General features: G+C 41.7%; 1 protein-coding gene across 1 annotated transcript in view; it reads right to left on the minus strand.

The window, feature by feature from the left end:
• Positions 1-6,463: 6,463 nt before the first annotated feature.
• The window catches only part of LOC121953565 (nesprin-2-like), a 30,134-nt gene continuing 17,478 nt past the window's right edge, over positions 6,464-19,119 (minus strand). The window contains exons 21-36 of the mRNA XM_042500732.1: positions 18,561-18,890; positions 18,115-18,444; positions 17,714-18,013; positions 17,158-17,385; positions 16,230-16,346; positions 15,695-16,021; positions 14,805-15,149; positions 14,264-14,442; positions 13,085-13,301; positions 12,784-12,843; positions 11,953-12,117; positions 10,647-10,994; positions 10,277-10,413; positions 9,715-9,844; positions 9,086-9,259; positions 6,464-8,956 (exon numbers count right to left, since the gene is read on the minus strand). Of these exons, the coding sequence (XP_042356666.1) occupies positions 6,464-8,956; positions 9,086-9,259; positions 9,715-9,844; positions 10,277-10,413; positions 10,647-10,994; positions 11,953-12,117; positions 12,784-12,843; positions 13,085-13,301; positions 14,264-14,442; positions 14,805-15,149; positions 15,695-16,021; positions 16,230-16,346; positions 17,158-17,385; positions 17,714-18,013; positions 18,115-18,444; positions 18,561-18,890 (5,880 nt within the window). The remainder of the gene's footprint in view (positions 8,957-9,085; positions 9,260-9,714; positions 9,845-10,276; positions 10,414-10,646; positions 10,995-11,952; positions 12,118-12,783; positions 12,844-13,084; positions 13,302-14,263; positions 14,443-14,804; positions 15,150-15,694; positions 16,022-16,229; positions 16,347-17,157; positions 17,386-17,713; positions 18,014-18,114; positions 18,445-18,560; positions 18,891-19,119) is intronic.

The raw sequence follows: 19,119 nt of genomic DNA on the forward strand, positions 1-19,119 counted from the left end.
CTGTGTAGCTGGTTGTAAAGTGCACACTTCAGCCCCTTTGTGGACTTTCTCTTTCCCAACAGACTTTTGATCCAGGTTCTGGGGTGTAACATGCTCGTCTTTTGTTGGCACTTTAGCAGGCACATCTTGCACATCACGATCCTTGACCTCTTTGGGTTTTTCCTTGGTTGTCACTTCCACCATGGTCTTCTTGACTGCAGCTTTTTCTCTCTGTACACTAGCTGATGTCAGGTCTTTATTTTCTGGCACTTTTTCGACATGGGCACTTGTTTGATCTTTATCGGTCCTTGGCTCCTTTGCTGTTGTAACAGATGTGATTTCATGCGTCTCTGTAGTGGACTGTGTAGCTGGTTGTAAAGTGCACACTTCAGCCCCTTTGTGGACTTTCTCTTTCCCAACAGACTTTTGATCCAGGTTCTGGGGTGTAACATGCTCGTCTTTTGTTGGCACTTTAGCAGGCACATCTTGCACATCACGATCCTTGACCTCTTTTGGGTTTTTCCTTGGTTGTCACTTCCACCATGGTCTTCTTGACTGCAGCTTTTTCTCTCTGTACACTAGCTGATGTCAGGTCTTTATTTTTCTGGCACTTTTTCGACATGGGTACTTGTTTTATCTTTGTCAGTCATTGGCTCCTTTGCTATCGCAACAGATGTGATTTCATGCTCCTTTGTAGTGGCCTGTGTACTTGGCTGTAATGTGCACACTTCAGCCCCTTTGTAGATTTTCTCCTTCCCAACAGACTTTTCATCCTGTCTCTGGGGTGCATCATGTCTAGCTTTTGTCACTACTTCAGCATCATGGTCCTTGACCCCTTTGGGTTTTTCCTTGGGCTTCACTTCTTCCACAGCCGTCTTAACTGCAGCTTTTTCTGGCACTTTTTCACCTTTGGCACTTGTTTGATCTATGTTAGTCCTTGGTGCCTTGGTTGTTGCAACAGATGTGATTTCAGGTTGCTTTATAGTAGCCTGCATACCTGGTTGTAAAATGCAAACTTCAGCCCCTTGTGGATTTCCTCCTTTCCAACAGTCTTTTGATCCAGGCTCTGGGGTGCATCTGGCATATCTTCTGTTAATACTTTAGCATGCACTTCTTGCATGTCACCATCCTTGACCTCTTTGGGTTTTTCCTTGGTCTCCACTTCTAACATGGTAATCTCTAATGCAACCTTTTCTAGCTGTATATCAGCTGAAGTCAGGACCTTGTTTTCTGGCATTTTTTTGGGCTGACTACTTGTTTGATCTTTATCAGTCACTGGTGCCTTCACTATTGTTACAGATGTGATTTCATTCTCTTTTATAGTGGCCTGTGTACCTGGTTGTAAAATGTGCACTACATCCCCTTTTGGGAGTTTATCCTTCCCTACAGTCTTTTCATCCAGGCTCTGTGGTGCATCATGCTCATCTTTTTATCAATACTTGAGCATGCACTTTTTGCAAGTCATGAGCCTTGACCTTTTTGGATGTTTCCTGTGTGGTTTTCATGAGCTCTAACTCAATCACTTTGCTTGGTTTTACAGTATCTTGCTGAGATAAGCTTATTTCTGCAATTGTTGTCTTTGCTTCACTTGGATGCACTACTTTAAAAGCAACAGTGGCTGGTTGAGTGGATAGACTCTGGGTAACATTCTCTTGCTTTTCAGTGGGGATTTGTGGCTCTTCTATTTTTGTCTTAACTGCAGCTTTCTCTTGTTTAACATCAGCAGTAGTAATGCCTTTGTTTTCTGGGAAGTTTTCTCTTTGGGTGCCTGTTGGTATATCTAGTTGTAGGATGCGCACTTCAGGCTCCATACGGAGTTTCTCCATTCTTATAGACTTTTCATTCAAGCTCTTGGGTAAGTCATGTGTACCACTTGTTGACACTTTGGGATGCTCTTCTTGGACAAGGTGTTCCTTGACATCTGTAGGTCTACCCTTTGCGATTTTCAAGACCTTTGTGTCAGTTTGGCCTGGTTTTGATATGCCTTGATCATAAAAGCTTATTTCTATACTTTCTGTCTCTGTCTCATGTGGTTGCAATGATTCAGAACCAGAAGGGGTGGGTTGAGCAGAATCCTTTTGAGCCACATTTTCTTGAAATCCAGTACTGCTTTCTTGTACCTTTATCTTAGTCATTTCAACTGTATCTTTCTTTGGTTTAACATCAGCAGGAGTAATGCCTTTGTTTTCTGGGACACCTTTGCTCTGGATGCTGGTTTGATCTATCTTTGGCTCTTTTATTGTTGTAACTGATGCGTTTTTATCCCTCTCCTGATTGGTCGGTATATCTAGTTGTAGGATGCGAACTTCAGGCCCCATGTGGATTTTCTCCATTGTAACAGATTTTTCATCAAAGCTCTTAGGGACATTGTCAAAGCCATGCATGGACACCGTAGAATGCTGTTCTTGGATCCCATGTTCTTTGAACACTTTTGGTTTGTCTTGTGTGGTTTTTGTGAGCCTTCTTTGAGTTTCAGTTTGGCTTGGTTTCACCATATCTTGCTCAGATATGCTCATGCCTACAAGCTCTGTCCCTGCATCATCTGTGGGCAATGCTTTACAAGTAGAAGGTTGGGCAGAACCCTGTTGAGCCGCATTGTTTTGACCTTCAGTACTGCTTTCTTGCACTTCTTTTGTAGTCATCTTAATTGCAGCCTTCTCTGGCTCAACATCAGCAGTAGTCATATCACTGTTGTCTGGGACTCTTTTGCTCTGGGTAGTTGTTTGAATTGATCTTTCTTTTTTGACAGGGGTTTTTTCATCATCATCTGGACTTGTCAGTATATCTAGTTGTAAAATGCGCACTTCAGGCTCCGTGTGAATTTTCTCAAAAGGTTTTTCTTTCTCTGGCTTATCAGTAGCAGCAGTAATGCCTTTGTTTTCTGACACACTTTTGCTCTGGATGATTGTTTGGACAATATCTGTCCTTGGCTCTTTTGTTGTTGTGACAGATACATTTTTATCCTTCTCCAGACTAGTTGGTACATCTAGTTGTAGGATGTGCACTTCAGGCCCCATGTGGATTTTCTCCATTGTAACACATTTTGCATCTATGCTCTTGGGTACATTGTCTACCTGTGTCGACACTTGGCCATGCTCTTTCTGAATATCATGATCCTTGACCTCTTTGGGTTGTTCCTGTGTGAGCTTCAGCTGACTAACAGTTTCAGTTGGTTTCATTATGTCTTTCTCACAAGAGCTTATTTCTGAAACTTGTGTCTCTACCTTCTGGGGCAAAGCAGCTGAAAAAACCATAGAGGCTGGCTGAATGGGCTCACTTTCAGCCACAGTCTCTGCCTCTGGCCTACCTGGCTTTATCTCACATGTCTGTGTGACCCCTATGTCAGGCTGATCAAGGACCACGTATCTCTTCTGAACCTCAGCTGTGTTTTCCCATAATTTGTAGATGTAGTCTTGTAGGTTTGATCTGTCAGTGGGCTCAGTGGAGAGAGGTGGTTGTGTTTGAGACACTGTATTTAAGTCTCTTTCTGAAGTGTCTGGAATGACTGTGGCAACTTTCTTTCCTGGAAGCTCCTGAATTGTGCCATCAACCTGAACAGTTAACATCTCACATACTTGACTGACATCCTTGACGGTAGTCTGAATTTCCTCAGCAGGTTTCACTTTTTGACTGACACTTGATTTAACATCATCCTTGATTGGAGTTTGTCTTTCACTAACTATTTCAACTTTCTCCATCTTGGTCTTTGGTGCTTTTAATTGTTGTGAAGCAGTATCCACAATAGGTAGGGTCCCTGGAGCTATGGTAATCTCTGAAGTCTTAGGTTGTTTCTTAGTTTCTTCGGGTTCCATGCACAATCTGTGTAGTTCCAGAAAGTTCTGGACTCATTGGTTTTCTCCAGGTTGGTGCAAGTTTAGTTCCTCCCACAACAGTTTTAATTTTTCTTGGTAACGGACGAAGACGCTTGACTATCAGGCTCTTCTGTTTTCTGTGTTGGCTCTGTATCAGCATCCTTTTGGGAAGATTTTAAACTCTTTGACCTTCTCTTTGGAGGTAAAACTTCTATTTCTTTCACTACAACAATTTCAGTCTGACCTGTGACCACCTCTAAATCAGAGGCATGCTTCGCACTGTCATGTTTTTTCTTAGCATCCTCAAGCTGTATATCAGTAGGTCTTTCAAGTGTCTTTTTGAATGTAGAACCTGTATCTGGAATAGGGGAGACTTCCTCACTCTTTGGCTCCCTCCTGGTTGGTATGGCCTTAGCATCTTTTATAACAGCACCTTCAGTTTGATCTGTCGAATCCAGTGAAGACTTCTGACTGTCAGGGTCGTTCTTAGTCTGAGGCAGATTGATGCTAGCAAGTTCTGTGAAAGGTTTTTGACCCTTTAACTTTCCTTTGATAGGGGAAAGCTTTCCTTTATCAGCAACAATAATTTCAGTTGCTTCTGTGACCACCTCTTGAGTTGAAGACAGTTTCTGACTGTCAGGCTCTTCTTTTGTCTTTGGTTGCTCTGTGGTTGTAATTTCTAGGGAAAGTGGAAGACCTTTTGACTTTTCTTTGGTCAGTGAAAGCTCACCCTCTTCCACAACAGTAATTTTTGTTGCTGCTTTGACCACCTCTTGAGTTGCGGTTGGCTTTTGACTGAGAGGTTCTTCCTTGGTCTTTGCCAGCTCTGTGGTTACAGTTTCTGGGGAAAGTTTAGGACCCTTTGACTTTCTTTTGGTTGGTGAAAGCTCTCCTTTTTTCACAACAGCAATTTTAGTTGTTGTTGTGACCACCTCTTGGGCTGAAGATGGCTTCTCGCAGACAGGTTCTGCCTCGGTCTTTGTCAGCTCTGTGGTTGTAGTTTCTGGGTAAAGTTTAGGGCCCTTTGACTTTCTTTTGGTCGGTGAAAGCTCTCCCTTTTCCACAACAGCAATTTCAGTTGATGTTGTTCTTGTGACCACCTCTTGAGTTGAAGCTGACTTCTGACTGACAGGTCCTTCCTTGGTATTTGTCAGCTCTGTGGTAGATGGTTCTAGGGAAAGTTTAGGACCCTGTGGCTCTCCTTTGGTTGGGGAAAGTTGTCCTTTTTCCACAACAGTAATTTTAGTTTTTGTTGTTGTGATCACCTCTTGGGTTGAAGATGGCTTCTGACTGACAGGTTTTTCCTTTGTCTTTGTCATCTCTGTGGTAGCAGGTTCTGGGGAAATTTTTGGACTTTTGACTTTATTTTGGTTGGTGAAAGCTCTCCTTTTCCTATAGCAGTAATTTCAGTTATGGTAGTTGTTGTGACTACCTCTTGAGTCGAAGATGGCTTCTGACTAACAGGTTCTACCTTGGTCTCTGTCAGCTCTGTGGTTGTAGTTTCTGGGAAAAGTTTAGGGCCCTTTGACTTTCTTTTGGTTGGTGAAAGCTCTCCCTTTTCCACAACAGTACTTTCAGTAGACGTTGTTATGGTTGTGACCACCTCTTGAGTTGAAGTTGACCTCTGACTGACAGGTCCTTCCTTGGTCTTTGTCAGCTCCTTGGTAGATGGTTCTGGAGAAAGTTTAGGACCTTTTGGTCTTCCTTTGGTTGGTGAAAGTTGTCCTTTATTCACAACAGCAATTTCAGTTGTTGTCGTGACCACCTCTTGGGCTGAAGATGGCTTCTCGCAGACAGGTTCTTCCTTGGTCTTTGTCATCTCTGTGGTTGCAGTTTCTGGGGAAGGTTCCAGACCCTTTGACTTTCTTTTGGTTGGTGAAAGCTCTCCTTTTTCTACAACAGTTATTTCAGTTGTTGTTGTTGTTGTTGTTGTGACCACCTCTTCAGTTGAAGATGGCTTTTGACTGACAGGTTCTGCCTTGGTCTTTGTCAGCCTTGTTGTTGTAGTTTCTGGGGAAGGTTTAAGGCCCTTTGACTTTCTTTTGGTTGGTGAAAGCTCTCCCTTTTCCGCAACAGTACTTTCAATAGATGTTGATGTTGTGACCATCTCTTGAGTTGGAGCTGACATCTGTCTGACAGTCCATTCCTTGGTCCTTATCAGCTCTGTGGTAGATGGTTCTAGGGAAAGTTTAGGACCCTTTGGCTCTCCGTTGGTTGGTGAAAGTTGTCCTTTTCCCACAACAGTAATTTTAGTTGTTGTGACCACCTCTTGGGTTGAAGATGGCTGCTGACTGACAGGTTCTTCCTTTGTCTTTGTCATCTCTGCAGTTGTAGTTTCTGGGGAAAGTTTAAGACCCTTTGACTTTCTTTTGGTTGGTGAAAGCTCTCCTTTTTCTACAACAGTTATTTCAGCTGTTGTTGACATGACTACCTCTTCAGTTGAAGATGGCTTTTGACTTGGAGGTTCTTCCTTAGTCTTTGTCAAGTCTGTGGTAGCAGGTTCTGGTGAAAGTTTAAGACCCTTTGGCTTTCCTTTGACTGGTGAAAGCTCTCCTTTTCCCACAGCAGCAATTTCAGTTGTTGTGACTACCTCTTGAGTCGAAGATGGCTTCTGACTAACAGGTTCTGCCTTGGTCTCTGTCAGCTCTGTGGTTGTAGTTTCTGGGAAAAGTTTAGGGCCCTTTGACTTTCTTTTGGTTGGTGAAAGCTCTCCCTTTTCCACAACAGTACTTAGTAGACGTTGTTATGGTTGTAACCACCTCTTGAGTTGAAGTTGACCTCTGACTGACAGGTCCTTCCTTGGTCTTTGTCAGCTCCTTGGTAGATGGTTCTGGAGAAAGTTTAGGACCTTTTGGTCTTCCTTTGGTTGGTGAAAGTTGTCCTTTTTCCACAACAGTAATTTTAGTTTTTGTTGTTGTGACCACCTCTTGAGTTGCAGATAGCTTTTGACTTGGAGGTTCTTCCTTGGTCGTTGTCAACCCTGTGGTAACAGGTTCTGTTGAAAGTTTAAGACCCGTTGGCTTTCCTTTGGTTGGTGAAAGCTGTCCTTTTCCCACAGCAGTAATTTCAGTTGTTGTTGTGACCACCTCTTCAGTCGAAAATGGCTTCTGACTAACAGGTTCTGCCTTGGTCTTTGTCAGCTCTGTGGTTGCAGTTTCTGGGGAAAGTTTAGGGCCCTTAGATTTCCTTTTGGTTGGTGAAAGCTCTCCCCTTTTCATAGCAGTACTTTCAGTTGGTGTTGTGACTACCTTCTGAGATGAAGCTGACCTCTGACTGACAGGCTCTTCCTTGGTCTTTGCCAGCTCTGTGGTTGTAGTCTCTGGGGAAAGTTTAAGACCCTTTGACTTTCTTTTGGTGGGTGAAAGGTCTCCTTTCTCCACAACAGTAACTTCAGTTGTTGTTGTTGTTGTTGTTGTTGTTGTAACCATCTCTTGAGTTGAAGCTGACTTCTGACTGACAGGTTCTTCCTTTGTCTTTGTCATCTCTGTGGTAGCAGGTTCTGGGAAAAGTTTCAGACCCTTTGGCTCTCCGTTGGTTGGTGAAAGTTGTCCTTTTTCCACAATAGTAATGTCAGTTGTTTTTGTGACCATCTTTTGGGTTGCAGATGGCTTCTGACTGACAGGTTCTTTCTTGGTCTTTGTAAGCTCCGTGGTTGCAATTTCTGGGGAAAGTGTTGGACTCTTTGACTTTGTTTTGGTTGGTGAAAGCTCTCCCTTTTCCACAACAGTAATTTTAGTTGTTGTTGTGACCACCTCTTGGGTTGAAGATGGCTTCTGACTGACAGGCTCTTCCTTGGTCTTTGTCAGCTCTGCTGCTGCTGTTTCTGGGGAAAGTTTCAGACCCTTCGATTTTCTTTTGGTTGGTGAAAGCTTCCCTTTTTCCACAACACTTGTTTCTGTGACCACCTCTGGAGTTGAAGACTTTTGACCTTCAAGTTCTTTGCTACTTTGTTGAATCTCCACAGCAGATAATAGAACATGGGTAACAACTGCTTCAGAAGTTGTGGAAAAGTCATTATTCTTTGACTTTCTCCTAGTTGGTACAAGATTTGTTTCTTCAATAACAACACTTTTTGGTTGGTTTTGGTTAATGGAACTCAAAGATGATGTCTGACCTTCAGGTTCAATCATTGTCTGGTGTGCCTCAGTGTCAGCAAGTTTAAGAGAAAGTTCTGTACTCTTTGACTTTCTCTTGGGTGGGATAAGCTTACTTTGTTCCAAAGCAGCAGTTTGAGCTTGCCCTTGAACTAACTCTGGAGTTGCAGTATAATTTTCAGGTTCTTGTTTTGTTTCCTTATACTCCAAACCCGAAATCCCACCAAGGGCAGAGACTGGCTCTGCAACTGTGGAAGCCTCAAGACCCTTTGTAGCATGTTTTGGGGAACGCATTGGATCCTTTGACGTTCTTTTTGTTGGAGAAGGCACTTTTTCTTTTACAACGGTAGTTTCAGTTAGTTCTGTGGCCACCTGTGGAGTTAAAGAAGACTTCAGGCTGCCGGGGCCAGAAGCGAGTGGCTCTGATACATCGAGAATAATGGTGTCTATACGCTTTGTTTCTTCCACAGCTGCAGTTCCTGTCAGATTTGTGGCTGATCCTTGAGCACTGATAGATTTCAATATTTCAGTCTCCACTTTAGTCTGGGTAGGCTCTATATCAGTGGCTGAAGTCTTTGACTTTCTCCTGGATGGTACAAGCGTACTTTTTTCACTAACACTAGGTGCGGACTGTTCAATGACCTTTTCTATCGGTAAAGGTTCCTCAGCGATGATAGATCTGATTTGCTCAGCTGCAAGAAGCTCAGTTGTGGTATCTAACTTCATACCTTTAAACGGTGCCTCTTGAGAAGTGTTGGAGGGGTGTGCTGTAAAAGGTTCTGAATCACATGTAGGACTTTGAGATTTCTTTTCTGTTGATTCAGTTTTGGTTTGTGTAACCCCATGAGTCTTTATGTCTTCCATGATTACTGTCACAACAGGTTTTGATGTTTTAGTCTCAGTTTGCAACTCAGCTGAACGTGACGATTCGTCTTTTAGGGGAATGGTTTTTTGTTGTAAAACTTGTTTTTTCTCAGGTGAGCGCTTGCTTTTCCGTGGTGGTGCCACAAAAGATGTCTTTGTCTCCGGCAGATTACCATGAAGGACATCAGGCAACTTTTGTTCAAGTTCCTTAAAACAAACAGTAAAAATGGCAATAATCATTACAAAGTTACATAACTCTTTCTTAAATATATGTATACATGCAATATTTAATAAATTAGATATGATTTATACATTTATTTAACAAAATTTGAATACCTTTAAGCTCTGGCTGAGAGAAGCCTTATGTTTGTCTGCTTCTCTGAGAGTCTCTGATCCCTCTCTCTCCAGCTTTTCAATCAAGACTGGCATCATACAGTCTTTTAGAAATGGCTTGTGTGAGAGTGCCTCCCGCAAGCTGGCCTGCAACTTTTCACCTTCTTCTAATGTCACCTAACACCAGGAGCAAAAAAATGTTAAATTATTTGTTGTGATGAGAAATCTGTTTATCTATGAAATATCATGAAAAAAAATGCCGGGCATTGCCAAATCAGCATAAAAAAAGGCCACAGACAAGTGCTCCATGAAGTTTAAATGTTAATCTTCACAAATCCCAAGACTCACCTGCTTTTCTTTCATGAAAAACTCGTGAAAATTCTGTTTTCTCAATAATAATGTACATTTTACTGACAGGAAAATTTTACCTGATTGTAGCTAAGGGTAAAAAACATTTGGAAAGAAAAATGACACTTTTCATGTGTCCAACATCTTCTAGTAAGACACTCCTGAGACACTAACAACAGCAAATGACTAAGCAGTTCTCAGATGTCTTCAACTGCACAAATGTTTACTTAGACACAGTACTTATGTTACCTCGCAAAACAGTAAAAGCATTGAAAGACAGAAACCTGCACAGAAGAAATGGACCCGGATGGTTTGTTGAGGTTCCACTCCTGTAGGGTGTGAAGACAGTCCATCAGACAGCGAGTGGTGTTTGTCGAGCAGGTATCCTTACGCTCACTCAGCCTGGACTTTAGACTGTAAACGTAATTGAATCACATTTATTGTGTACACAATATTTTGCATGTTATCTGCATGTATGACACAAGATGAGATAAAAATGAAAACAGGCTAAAATATTTTTTTCCAGCATAAAACAAGAGCAGAATGATCTACTAAGTCATGTTTCTGGTTTGTAGGAATAATTGAAAACTAAACTGAAACAGAGGGATAGCAGCTGAGCTCATCTTTCATAAGGAATTTGTTCAAGTTGGTTTTATAAAGTGGTGATATGGACAGATGTTACTGCATGTCACCTGAGCTCTTTAGGTCAGATGCAAAAATATATGAATGAAACAAAAAGTGGTGAAAGAAGCAAAAACAAAAAAAAAGTGCTGCTGGCTGTCTTATGACTTGGTTAATAATTGAATACATAATTTATAACTCATAATGTGGCGTTTAAGTTGGTACCTGTCATGTTGCTGGCATAAAGACTGCACCACAGTCGTAATTTCTGTTGGCAGCTCATCAGTGGCAGGTGTAGCCTTCACTTCCTGGTCAAGGTCATGAACTTTAACACCCAAATCTTTGAGGGATTTCTCACAGTTCTAACAAAAGAAGGACAACATCATAAGGTAAGTAATATTCACACACCTGCAACAGCGTCACGTTGGAAATACTGACATGCCTGCAGGTAGAACATGGCAGCAGTTTTACATTTATCATATAAACACTAATATTCACTTACGTACATGAGTTTATTTGTGTAAACTCAGCATACTGAGATAAAAAAGGGGATTACATCAGATTTTGTGTCTGGAATAAATACAGTAATAATAACCTGAAGGCTGTTCCAGTGCTGTTGGAGCTGAGCGATGTTGTTCTGTGGCTCACTGTAACTGAGGGCCTGGTCCAGAGAGCGGAGCTCCCACTGAAGGGCTGCACCTCTCTCCTTCAGCCCCTGGGTCCTCTTGGCCAGCTGACCATCCAGCTCCTCCAGCCGCGACTCACAGAATGTCAGACGCTCCCTCACGTCCTGCTCCGAGGTAGCACAGAGGTTGTGGAGTTGGCTGACCTCCAGGTTCAGGGCATCCCGACCTTCAGGGGTGCAGAGGTTCAGCAAACTGTCTCTGGCAGAGTCCAGCTCCTTCATCTCTTTCTGCTCCCGATCCACTGTCTGGAGCAAGGCCTGGCATCAGGAGGGAGGAAGACGAGAACCAGATTAGAGCATTTATTCTCTTCCCAAACTTGACTGGGTCAAACATGACCCGCCGGGCTCGGGCCAGGCTGTAATTTCTCACTATTCCCTCAGGCTTGAATCGGGTCAGGTTCTTGCCAAATTAGCGTTTATGTATTCAATTTTTTTCATGAAAATTATGTGAGCTGTGTCATGCTTGAATGGGACTTTGGCAGGAGTTTTAATGGACTGAATCAAGAAGGAAAGAGAGAGAAAGAGGGTGGACAGCATCTATGCTCTGCATCGCCCTGTGTACTAAGGAAGAGAAGAAGTGGTGTGAGGAAACACACCAGCCCCCAACTTGTAATACATGTTTTAATATTTAAAACATATTCACTTTATACTATATACAAATTATTACAATATTGGCTTATTTTTTACAGTAAGAATCCAGGTTTTTAATCAGGCTGAGGCCCAAAACTGCTGCCGTCGAGCTCAGGTCGGGCTTGGACAGAAACTTTTCCAGTTCATATAGGGTTGGGCCTGATCAAAGCTCTAATCCAGATTATTAAAATGCAGAATGGACATTTTTTTATATCCTAAGAAGAAGATTTTGACTATTTTGTTTAAAGGAATAAAAACTATATTTTAGATATATTTAAGTCAAAAAGTCAAAGATTTGGGGGCACTGGTTGACTCCAGAAATGTCTGACACTTGCCATTTGTTGGTGAAAAACTGAATCAGCATACACTGTTCAAACATGAATCAAAATGTTTCTGATGTCTTCCTCAAATGTCTTAGTTTGTTATAAGTAAAGGCATTAGTTCAGTTTGCTGAAATACCACGAGTAATATCAGTGACATTTCAAATGTGGTGCCACTGGCTTCTTTTGATAACCCAACTAATGATTGTGTGTGTGTGTGTGTGTGTGTGTGTGTGTGTGTGTGTGTGTGTGTTTTATTATCTGACCTTCAGAGTGTTGACAGTGCTGCGCAGGCCTTGTCTGTCTGCTGGAGGAGCTCCGAGGCCTTTAACCTGGTCCCTCAGCCAGTCCTGTGCTGCTTCATGCTGCTCCATCAGCTGGTTGCACTGCCTCTCCATCTGGATGCCCTGCTTCATCTCAGCCTTTCGCTCCTGAAAAAAAAAAACAAGATGTGCTCTGCTTTTGAAAGGGAGACTGAAGGGAATAAAAGGGACTATAAAGTGGGCAAGGGGGAGAAATTTTGTTATTTGGGGCAGGGGAGGACAGAAGAAGTAGATGTAATGTTGGTTTTGCTAAACATATGTTATATTTTTATATTTCTTACACACTTACATACTCAGCATTCTACACATATTTTAGATTTTTAAATATTTTACAAACTGGTGTGATAATTGGAGCATAATGCACATATTTTATTTATTTAATCTACTTCTTACTTTTATACTTCTCATTGCTACTTTCTATAATTCTCTATGCTTTACATCAGAGTGACTAGCGTAAAACAAACAATTATCTATTCTGATTGTGATAGAAGCTAAACCACCCATAAATAATGGACGGACACATTATGCTTTGGAAAACATGTCATGCTTTAGCCACTACTGATTAACTCCCCTTTCATTACAGTTTTTACATATTTAGACTTATTTGCATCAACATATTATCTCAACAGAAATATAAATGTAGTATATCATATATTATGAAAAATTTGAAATGAACCCAAAAAAATGCAATCATTTTAAAAAAAAAAAAAACAATAATTAAACTTTTTCTTTACGATTACTGTGTACTATGACACTACTGAGTGCTGAACTCACCTCTAACTCCTTAAGAAGATGAGCAATGCAGTCCGGTGTGATCCAAGGTAACCCTTGAGGCTTGAGGAGAAAAGTGCAAAACAGTGAAGATGTTTTAAACTTTATGTTTCATCTGATTTGGTGAGAAACTTGACAACGTGATTTATTATTTATTACACACTTTTTCAGCTTTATTAAAGTTTTACAAAGTTGTACAAAGTGGCTGTTTCTTGTACTACAGGGATCTTGACTTACTTGTGAACTGACATTGATAAGACTCTGAAAACAAACAGTGGAACTTGTTATCCTGTGATGTCTTTACCTGTGTGCGGAGGTTTGAGAGGCGGGGGGCCAAAGCCGTGCTCTGGTCCAGCAGGGAGCGGACCTGTTCCACAGCCAGCCTCCGCTCTCCTAGGCCCGGCCAGGGGAAGAGTCGTGGCAGGTTTGACGTTTGCTTCTGCACCTCAGACAGATCGGCCTCAGTCTGGTCCAACTGCTCCTGACAAGACGCAAGGTGCTCCACAACACCTTTCAACTGCCTGATGGGGAAAAGCACATTATGGATACCATTATAAACCAGAATAACAACTAATTCAACCTTCAAACTTAAGTAGTCCAAGACTGCAAAATGTCTGTGATGTTATTTGAAGGTGTGTTTGAGTCTATCACTAACCACCCCCACCAAAAAAAAAAAAAAAAAAAGATTTTTTGAGTGGTGTTCTGTGAAGTCAAGAGAATATGAAATTTGAAAAAAAAATCCATATTCAATTTAAACTGAGGACAACTCACATATAACAATAAATAAAAGATAAAGTGCATTGCTGTTAGAGTTCTGATTCTCTGCCCGAACCTGATTAGGCCTGACCTGACCTGTAGGGCTCAGGGCGTGCAAGGCGTAGTTTCTTTTTACTCCCTCCTGCTTGAATTGGGTCATGTTCTCACCAACTTAAAATTTATTTATTTCAATTTTTTTAACATAAAACTGTTGTGAGAATGAGACAAAGAGAAAGGGAGGCTGCAGGCAACTTGGTTGGCAGTGTTTGCGTAACATGCAGCAGAGAGCGGAAATTATGATCTACGTGCTGCATTGCAACCGCTGTGCGTACTAGACGCACTGAGGGGCGCAGCCTGCTGAACCTGTCAGGTATGAGATGACAAACTAAAAGAAAGGGGGGGGGATTCCGGATCAGGGATGACGGGAGTTAAGGAGCTGGACAGCCCTGGGGACAAAGGTTTCCCTTCTCTGTGTCCTGCAACCTGGACACCGAAGTCCTGCAGGGAGTCACTTGGACACCGAGAACAGGATATGAAACCGGGAACAGGATATGAAGGATTATTTAAGAATATATTATAGGATATTAAGAACACTTTAACAGATGCCTGCAGCCGCTGGGGGCTGAACCTGGATAACAAGCTTCATCTTTTTGAGCGTGCACAGGGACATTTACGCAGAAGGGGGAAAAAAAATGATTTCCCCTCAAAGCAAAACAGCTTCCTGTACCTTTGTGTATCCTCAGCTGCCTGCAGGACCGTCCTCCACTGCTGCTCAGTGTCTTTCACCGTCTGCTTAACCTCTTGCTTCTTGTCTTTCTCCAGGTCTTTCTGCTCACACAGACTCTGAGCTCGTTTCTTCAGCTCCATCACCTGAGCCTCACCGTTGGACTTGGAGCTCAAAATGAACTTAAGACACAATCATAAATGATGTTTTTATTAGATATATATAGTGTTGTTTTTTTAAAATTGTGTGTGTGTGTGTGTGTGTATATGATTTATTGTTATACTCTGCGCAAAACTTGACAAAAATTTAATCACAAAACAGTTAAATATTGCTTTGTAAAACAGCTGGCATGTGTCCTCTGCTAAGATGTTAAAAATGTGTTATAAAAAAGGAATATCCACAATTTGAAAAAAAAATACTCAACTTATTATAATACCATTTTGTTCTGAGCCTATAAGATTTTGTATTTAATGACCTTCCTTGTTATTGAAAATAATGACCAACTAAATATGATTTTAAAAAGCCCCCATGTTTTATGCGTTACCTGTGCTGTGTTAAGCCTGTCCTCTATCTGAGCCCGGTTGCCCTGAGTGCCGCTGCCTTTGGACTTGGCCTGTTCCTGCAGGTTGTTCACCCAGGTTTTGGTGCTCCCTGCTTGTGTGCGGAAGGACTCCAGCTCCCTGGAGAGCGAGTAGTGAACCTCAGCTCTCTTCAGAGTGTCCTCTGCAGTCTGCAGGACTGTCTTCCACTGCTCCTCTGAATCTTTCAGCGTCTGCTGAGCCTCTTGTTTTGTGTCCTCCTCCAGGTCCTCCTGGTCAGAGAGACTCTGGCTCTGTCTCCTCAGTTCTGTCAGCTTGGAGTCTCCCTCCAGCTTACAGCTCAGGATCGTCTGAAGATAAAAAATGACATTCTTAGAAAACGAGGCAACGAATTGTTTTGGAAAAAAAAATGTAATATTTTAACAGGTCAAATAAAATATGACTGTTGCAGATCTGTTGTCCTATCTGACAAAATAGTCTGAACACTCAAAGAAATCAAGTTTTTTCAAATGAAAATTCACTGTCAAGACCAAACCTCATTTTGTAACATACTTATAGCTTTAAAAATGGTGGAAATCTAATGTCTAGTTAACCATCTATCATGGAAATGTGCTACTGACATTTAGAAAAAAGGAGTAACCCACAACAGCAATACTTACATATACCATGACTAGCACAGATAAGATATTATCAAATAATTTTACAAATACTGCACAGAAAACTATGCAAAAATGAAGCTATGGAAAGTTGAGAATTGCTTTACAAAATTTAGAAAATGATTTACTTAAACAAAGAACAAAATCTGTATACTTCTTGGTTAAATGCCACAATTAAATAACTTATGTTTGCACAGATGCATATGTTTCTGCCTAAACATTTTACTAATCATACTGACCTGTGCAGTGTTTATTTTCTTTTCCTGATCTGTCTGACTGCCCAGAGAGACGAGGCTCTGCTCCTTGTCTTGCAGCCAGGCTTTGGTGTTGTCTCTCACGGCTTTGTAGTCCCTCAGCTGGCCCTGCAGAGCACACTGCTTCTCAGCCTGATCCAGAGCTTCTTTAGCATTTTGCAGGACTTTGGTCCACTGCTCCTCAGCACCTTTTACTTTTTGTTGAACCTCTTGTTTTTTGGGTTCTTCGAGGTCCTCACTGCTCAAACTCTGACCTCGCCTCCTGAGCTTCTGGACCTTGGACTCTCCTTCAGGCTTGGTGCTCATAATGGCCTGGGATGGGATGAAGAGGTCACATCTCAGTGTAAAGACTTAAAACATAATCTGGCTGACGTTAAGAAAATAATACGTTCGCTGAAGCTGAGACTGAACCATACGGTAAATGTAAGAAAAAATGAGCTAATAAATGGTTTAACATTTGACTTTATTGGAAAAAATTGTAATATAACATGACGGCACTCCTCTTGACCCATAAGCTCACCTGAGCAGTGTGCAGTCTGTCCTCAGCTTTGGTTTGGTTTTTCAGTAAGTCCAGTCTTTGTTGGAAGTTTGAAAGCCAGTTGTCAGTATCCTTCTGCTGGGTATCAAACTCTTTCAGCTGAAAAGGAAAAAAAAAAACTTACATAATGAGGTTTTTCAAAACGATTCATTTAAACTTCCTTTAAACACAAAGTGGGAGGACTTATGTTTGTTCTTTTTGGCCTAGTGACTATTTATGTGTAGCAGTTATTCATTTGCATAGTCACAATTGTTTATTTTTATTTTACTGCTTTTTGGTTGATGCTCTGACAAATCTGACCACTGTATCAATATTTACTGATTACATATGTTCAAAGTATTATGCATTCATAGTAGATTGAGAAGAGGGGCTTTGTGCCTTTTGGTACAAGTTCTTCTGTATTACATGTACTTTAATTACTTCTACCTTACAGACTAAGAAGAAAGAAAAAGAAAAAACAGAAACAGAAAAAAAGCTGCAAAGAATGCTCCCAAAATGGACAAAGACTTTTGAGTTGTTTGTGCTCTGATGCACGTTTCTTTAAAGGAAAACTGATTTTAAATCAGCTTCATGTCATCATTGTGTGTACAGATAAATGGTGTTTTGCTTCCCCTTGGCCACGAGCACCTGAAAACCTGTGCTCATTTGCCCACAATGACACATTCTGTGTCACAGGATGGACTTTTGCCAACAGATGGGCGGGAATATCCAGGTGCTCACAGCACAGGGGGGAAGCCAAACACTGTTCACCTGCACACACTGTGATAACACAAAGCTGGTTCAAATTGTAAGAATTCTCCTTTAATCAGTGTATTACATGCTGAATTTCAATGATAGCACATGGGTTTACACTATTACAGCACTCAGTGTAAGCCATTCTGGATAGCTCTTTTAGATCCACTTATTTTACCTTCAACTTTGTCTTCTCAGTCTTCATGTTGATCTCTGCTTCTGCAGCTGCTTCAACCTGTGTCGCAGCCTGCAGGACTGTCCTCCACTGCTCCTCAGTGTCTCTGATTGTCTTCTGGACATGGGTTTTCCGGCCCTTGTCTGCATCCTGATGGTCACAGAGACTCTGGCCTCGTCTCCTCAGGTTATTCACTGTACAGTCACCTTCAGGTTTGGAGCTCAAGATGGCCTGCAAGCCAAAATACACAATATTTGTTAAATGCAACAGCTGTTCATTCCAACATTGTTGTTTTTTTATTATAAAAAAATTATACAGAAATACTACTATAAAAAAAGTAGAAATACTACTACTGAAATAATACTTCAGAAAAAAATCCGCAAAGCAACAAATTGCAGGCTAAAATGGCTGAGCTTAAATTTTTACAAACACAAAATGCAAAGACAGTTTTATCAGCCAAAATACATTAAACACATTCAGGATGCAGCATGGCGTGTTCATTATAATCAACTAAAGCTGAAAGCATATTGATATTACAATACAGTAAATTCAAACCGACCTGAGCTGTCTGACATCTCTCGTCGGGTGGTGTGTGACTGCCCACAGACTGTAGCTGCTGCTGTCTGCCTCTGATCCAAGACTGACTGTTCTTACTCTGAGTGTCGAAATCGTCGGAAAGACATCGCAGCTCAGCCTGCCTGGCAGCCTGCAGGACTGTATTCCACTGCTGCTCTGTGTCTTTTACCAACTGCTGAACCTCTGGCTTCTTGCTCTCCTCCAGATGTTTGCACAGACGTTCAGCTTGTGTCTTCAAGTCTTGCACCTTGGACTCTCCTTCAGGTTTGGAGGTCATAACAGCCTGAAGGTGGGGAAATTAGATAGGCGTTTTCAATACTGAAACTACGTTATATTTTATCGTAAAATAAACTTTACAAACTGACATATGACTTGCAAACTCACCTGTGCGACCTGTAACCTTTCTTCAAACGGCATGTGACTACCGAGAGACAACAGCTTCTGCCTCTGATCTTTGATCCAGGATTGTATGTTTTCACTTTGGGTTTTAAAAGCACCATTTTCCTTTTCAGAGGCAGTTTCAGTCTCTGCCTTGTTGAGACCATCCTCAGCAGTCTGTAACACTTTCCTCCACTGATCCTCTGTTTCTCTGACTGCGTCCTGAACCTCTCGTCTCCGGCTCTCGTCCAAGCCCTGGTTGTCACACAGACTCTGGCACTGTTGCTTCAGATCCTGGAGCTTTGAATCTCCTTCAGTCTTGGAGCTCAGAATCGCCTGAAGAGAAAAAACATCACTTTAGGACACCACTTTGCCTCTTTGCTCAGGAAACACCCTTTACAAAATGTTTTACACATTTAAAAAAAACAGATCCACAACCACTTTAAACTTACTTTTGCAATCTGTAGCTTTTCATCAACTTGCACACAACCATCAAGTGACTCCATGTTCTGCTCCTGGTCTCTAATCCAGGACCGAACATTTTCATTCTGGGATTTGACAGCGTTTACGTCTTTGTCTAATAAAGCTTGTGTTTCCGCCTTGTTGAGATTCTCCTCAGCTGTCTGCAGGGCCCTCCTCCACTGCTCCTCTGTTTCACTGACAGACTGCTGAACCTCTTTTTTCTTGCCCTCCCCCAGATCCTCCTGCTCACACAGACCTTCGCTTTGTCTTCTCAGGTTGTTCACTTTCGAGTCTCCCTCAGGTTTAGAGCTCAGGACGGCCTGGTGACAAAATGGGAAAATAATGAAAACTTTTACAAAAGGAAAATATAATTTTGTTACGTCAGCAGCAAGCTGTAGGAAGTACAAATATCCATCAGTCATTTATTTGAAGTATCTCAACAACTCTGTGATGAATTAGATGGAACTTAGCATTTACATTCATTGTCCTCAGAGGATGAATCATCAAATCACTAAGAATTTCTGACTTTTTTATCTAGTACCACAAACA

The sequence above is a fragment of the Plectropomus leopardus genome, chromosome 14 (assembly GCF_008729295.1).
Source record: "Plectropomus leopardus isolate mb chromosome 14, YSFRI_Pleo_2.0, whole genome shotgun sequence".
NCBI classification, from domain to species: domain Eukaryota; kingdom Metazoa; phylum Chordata; class Actinopteri; order Perciformes; family Serranidae; genus Plectropomus; species Plectropomus leopardus.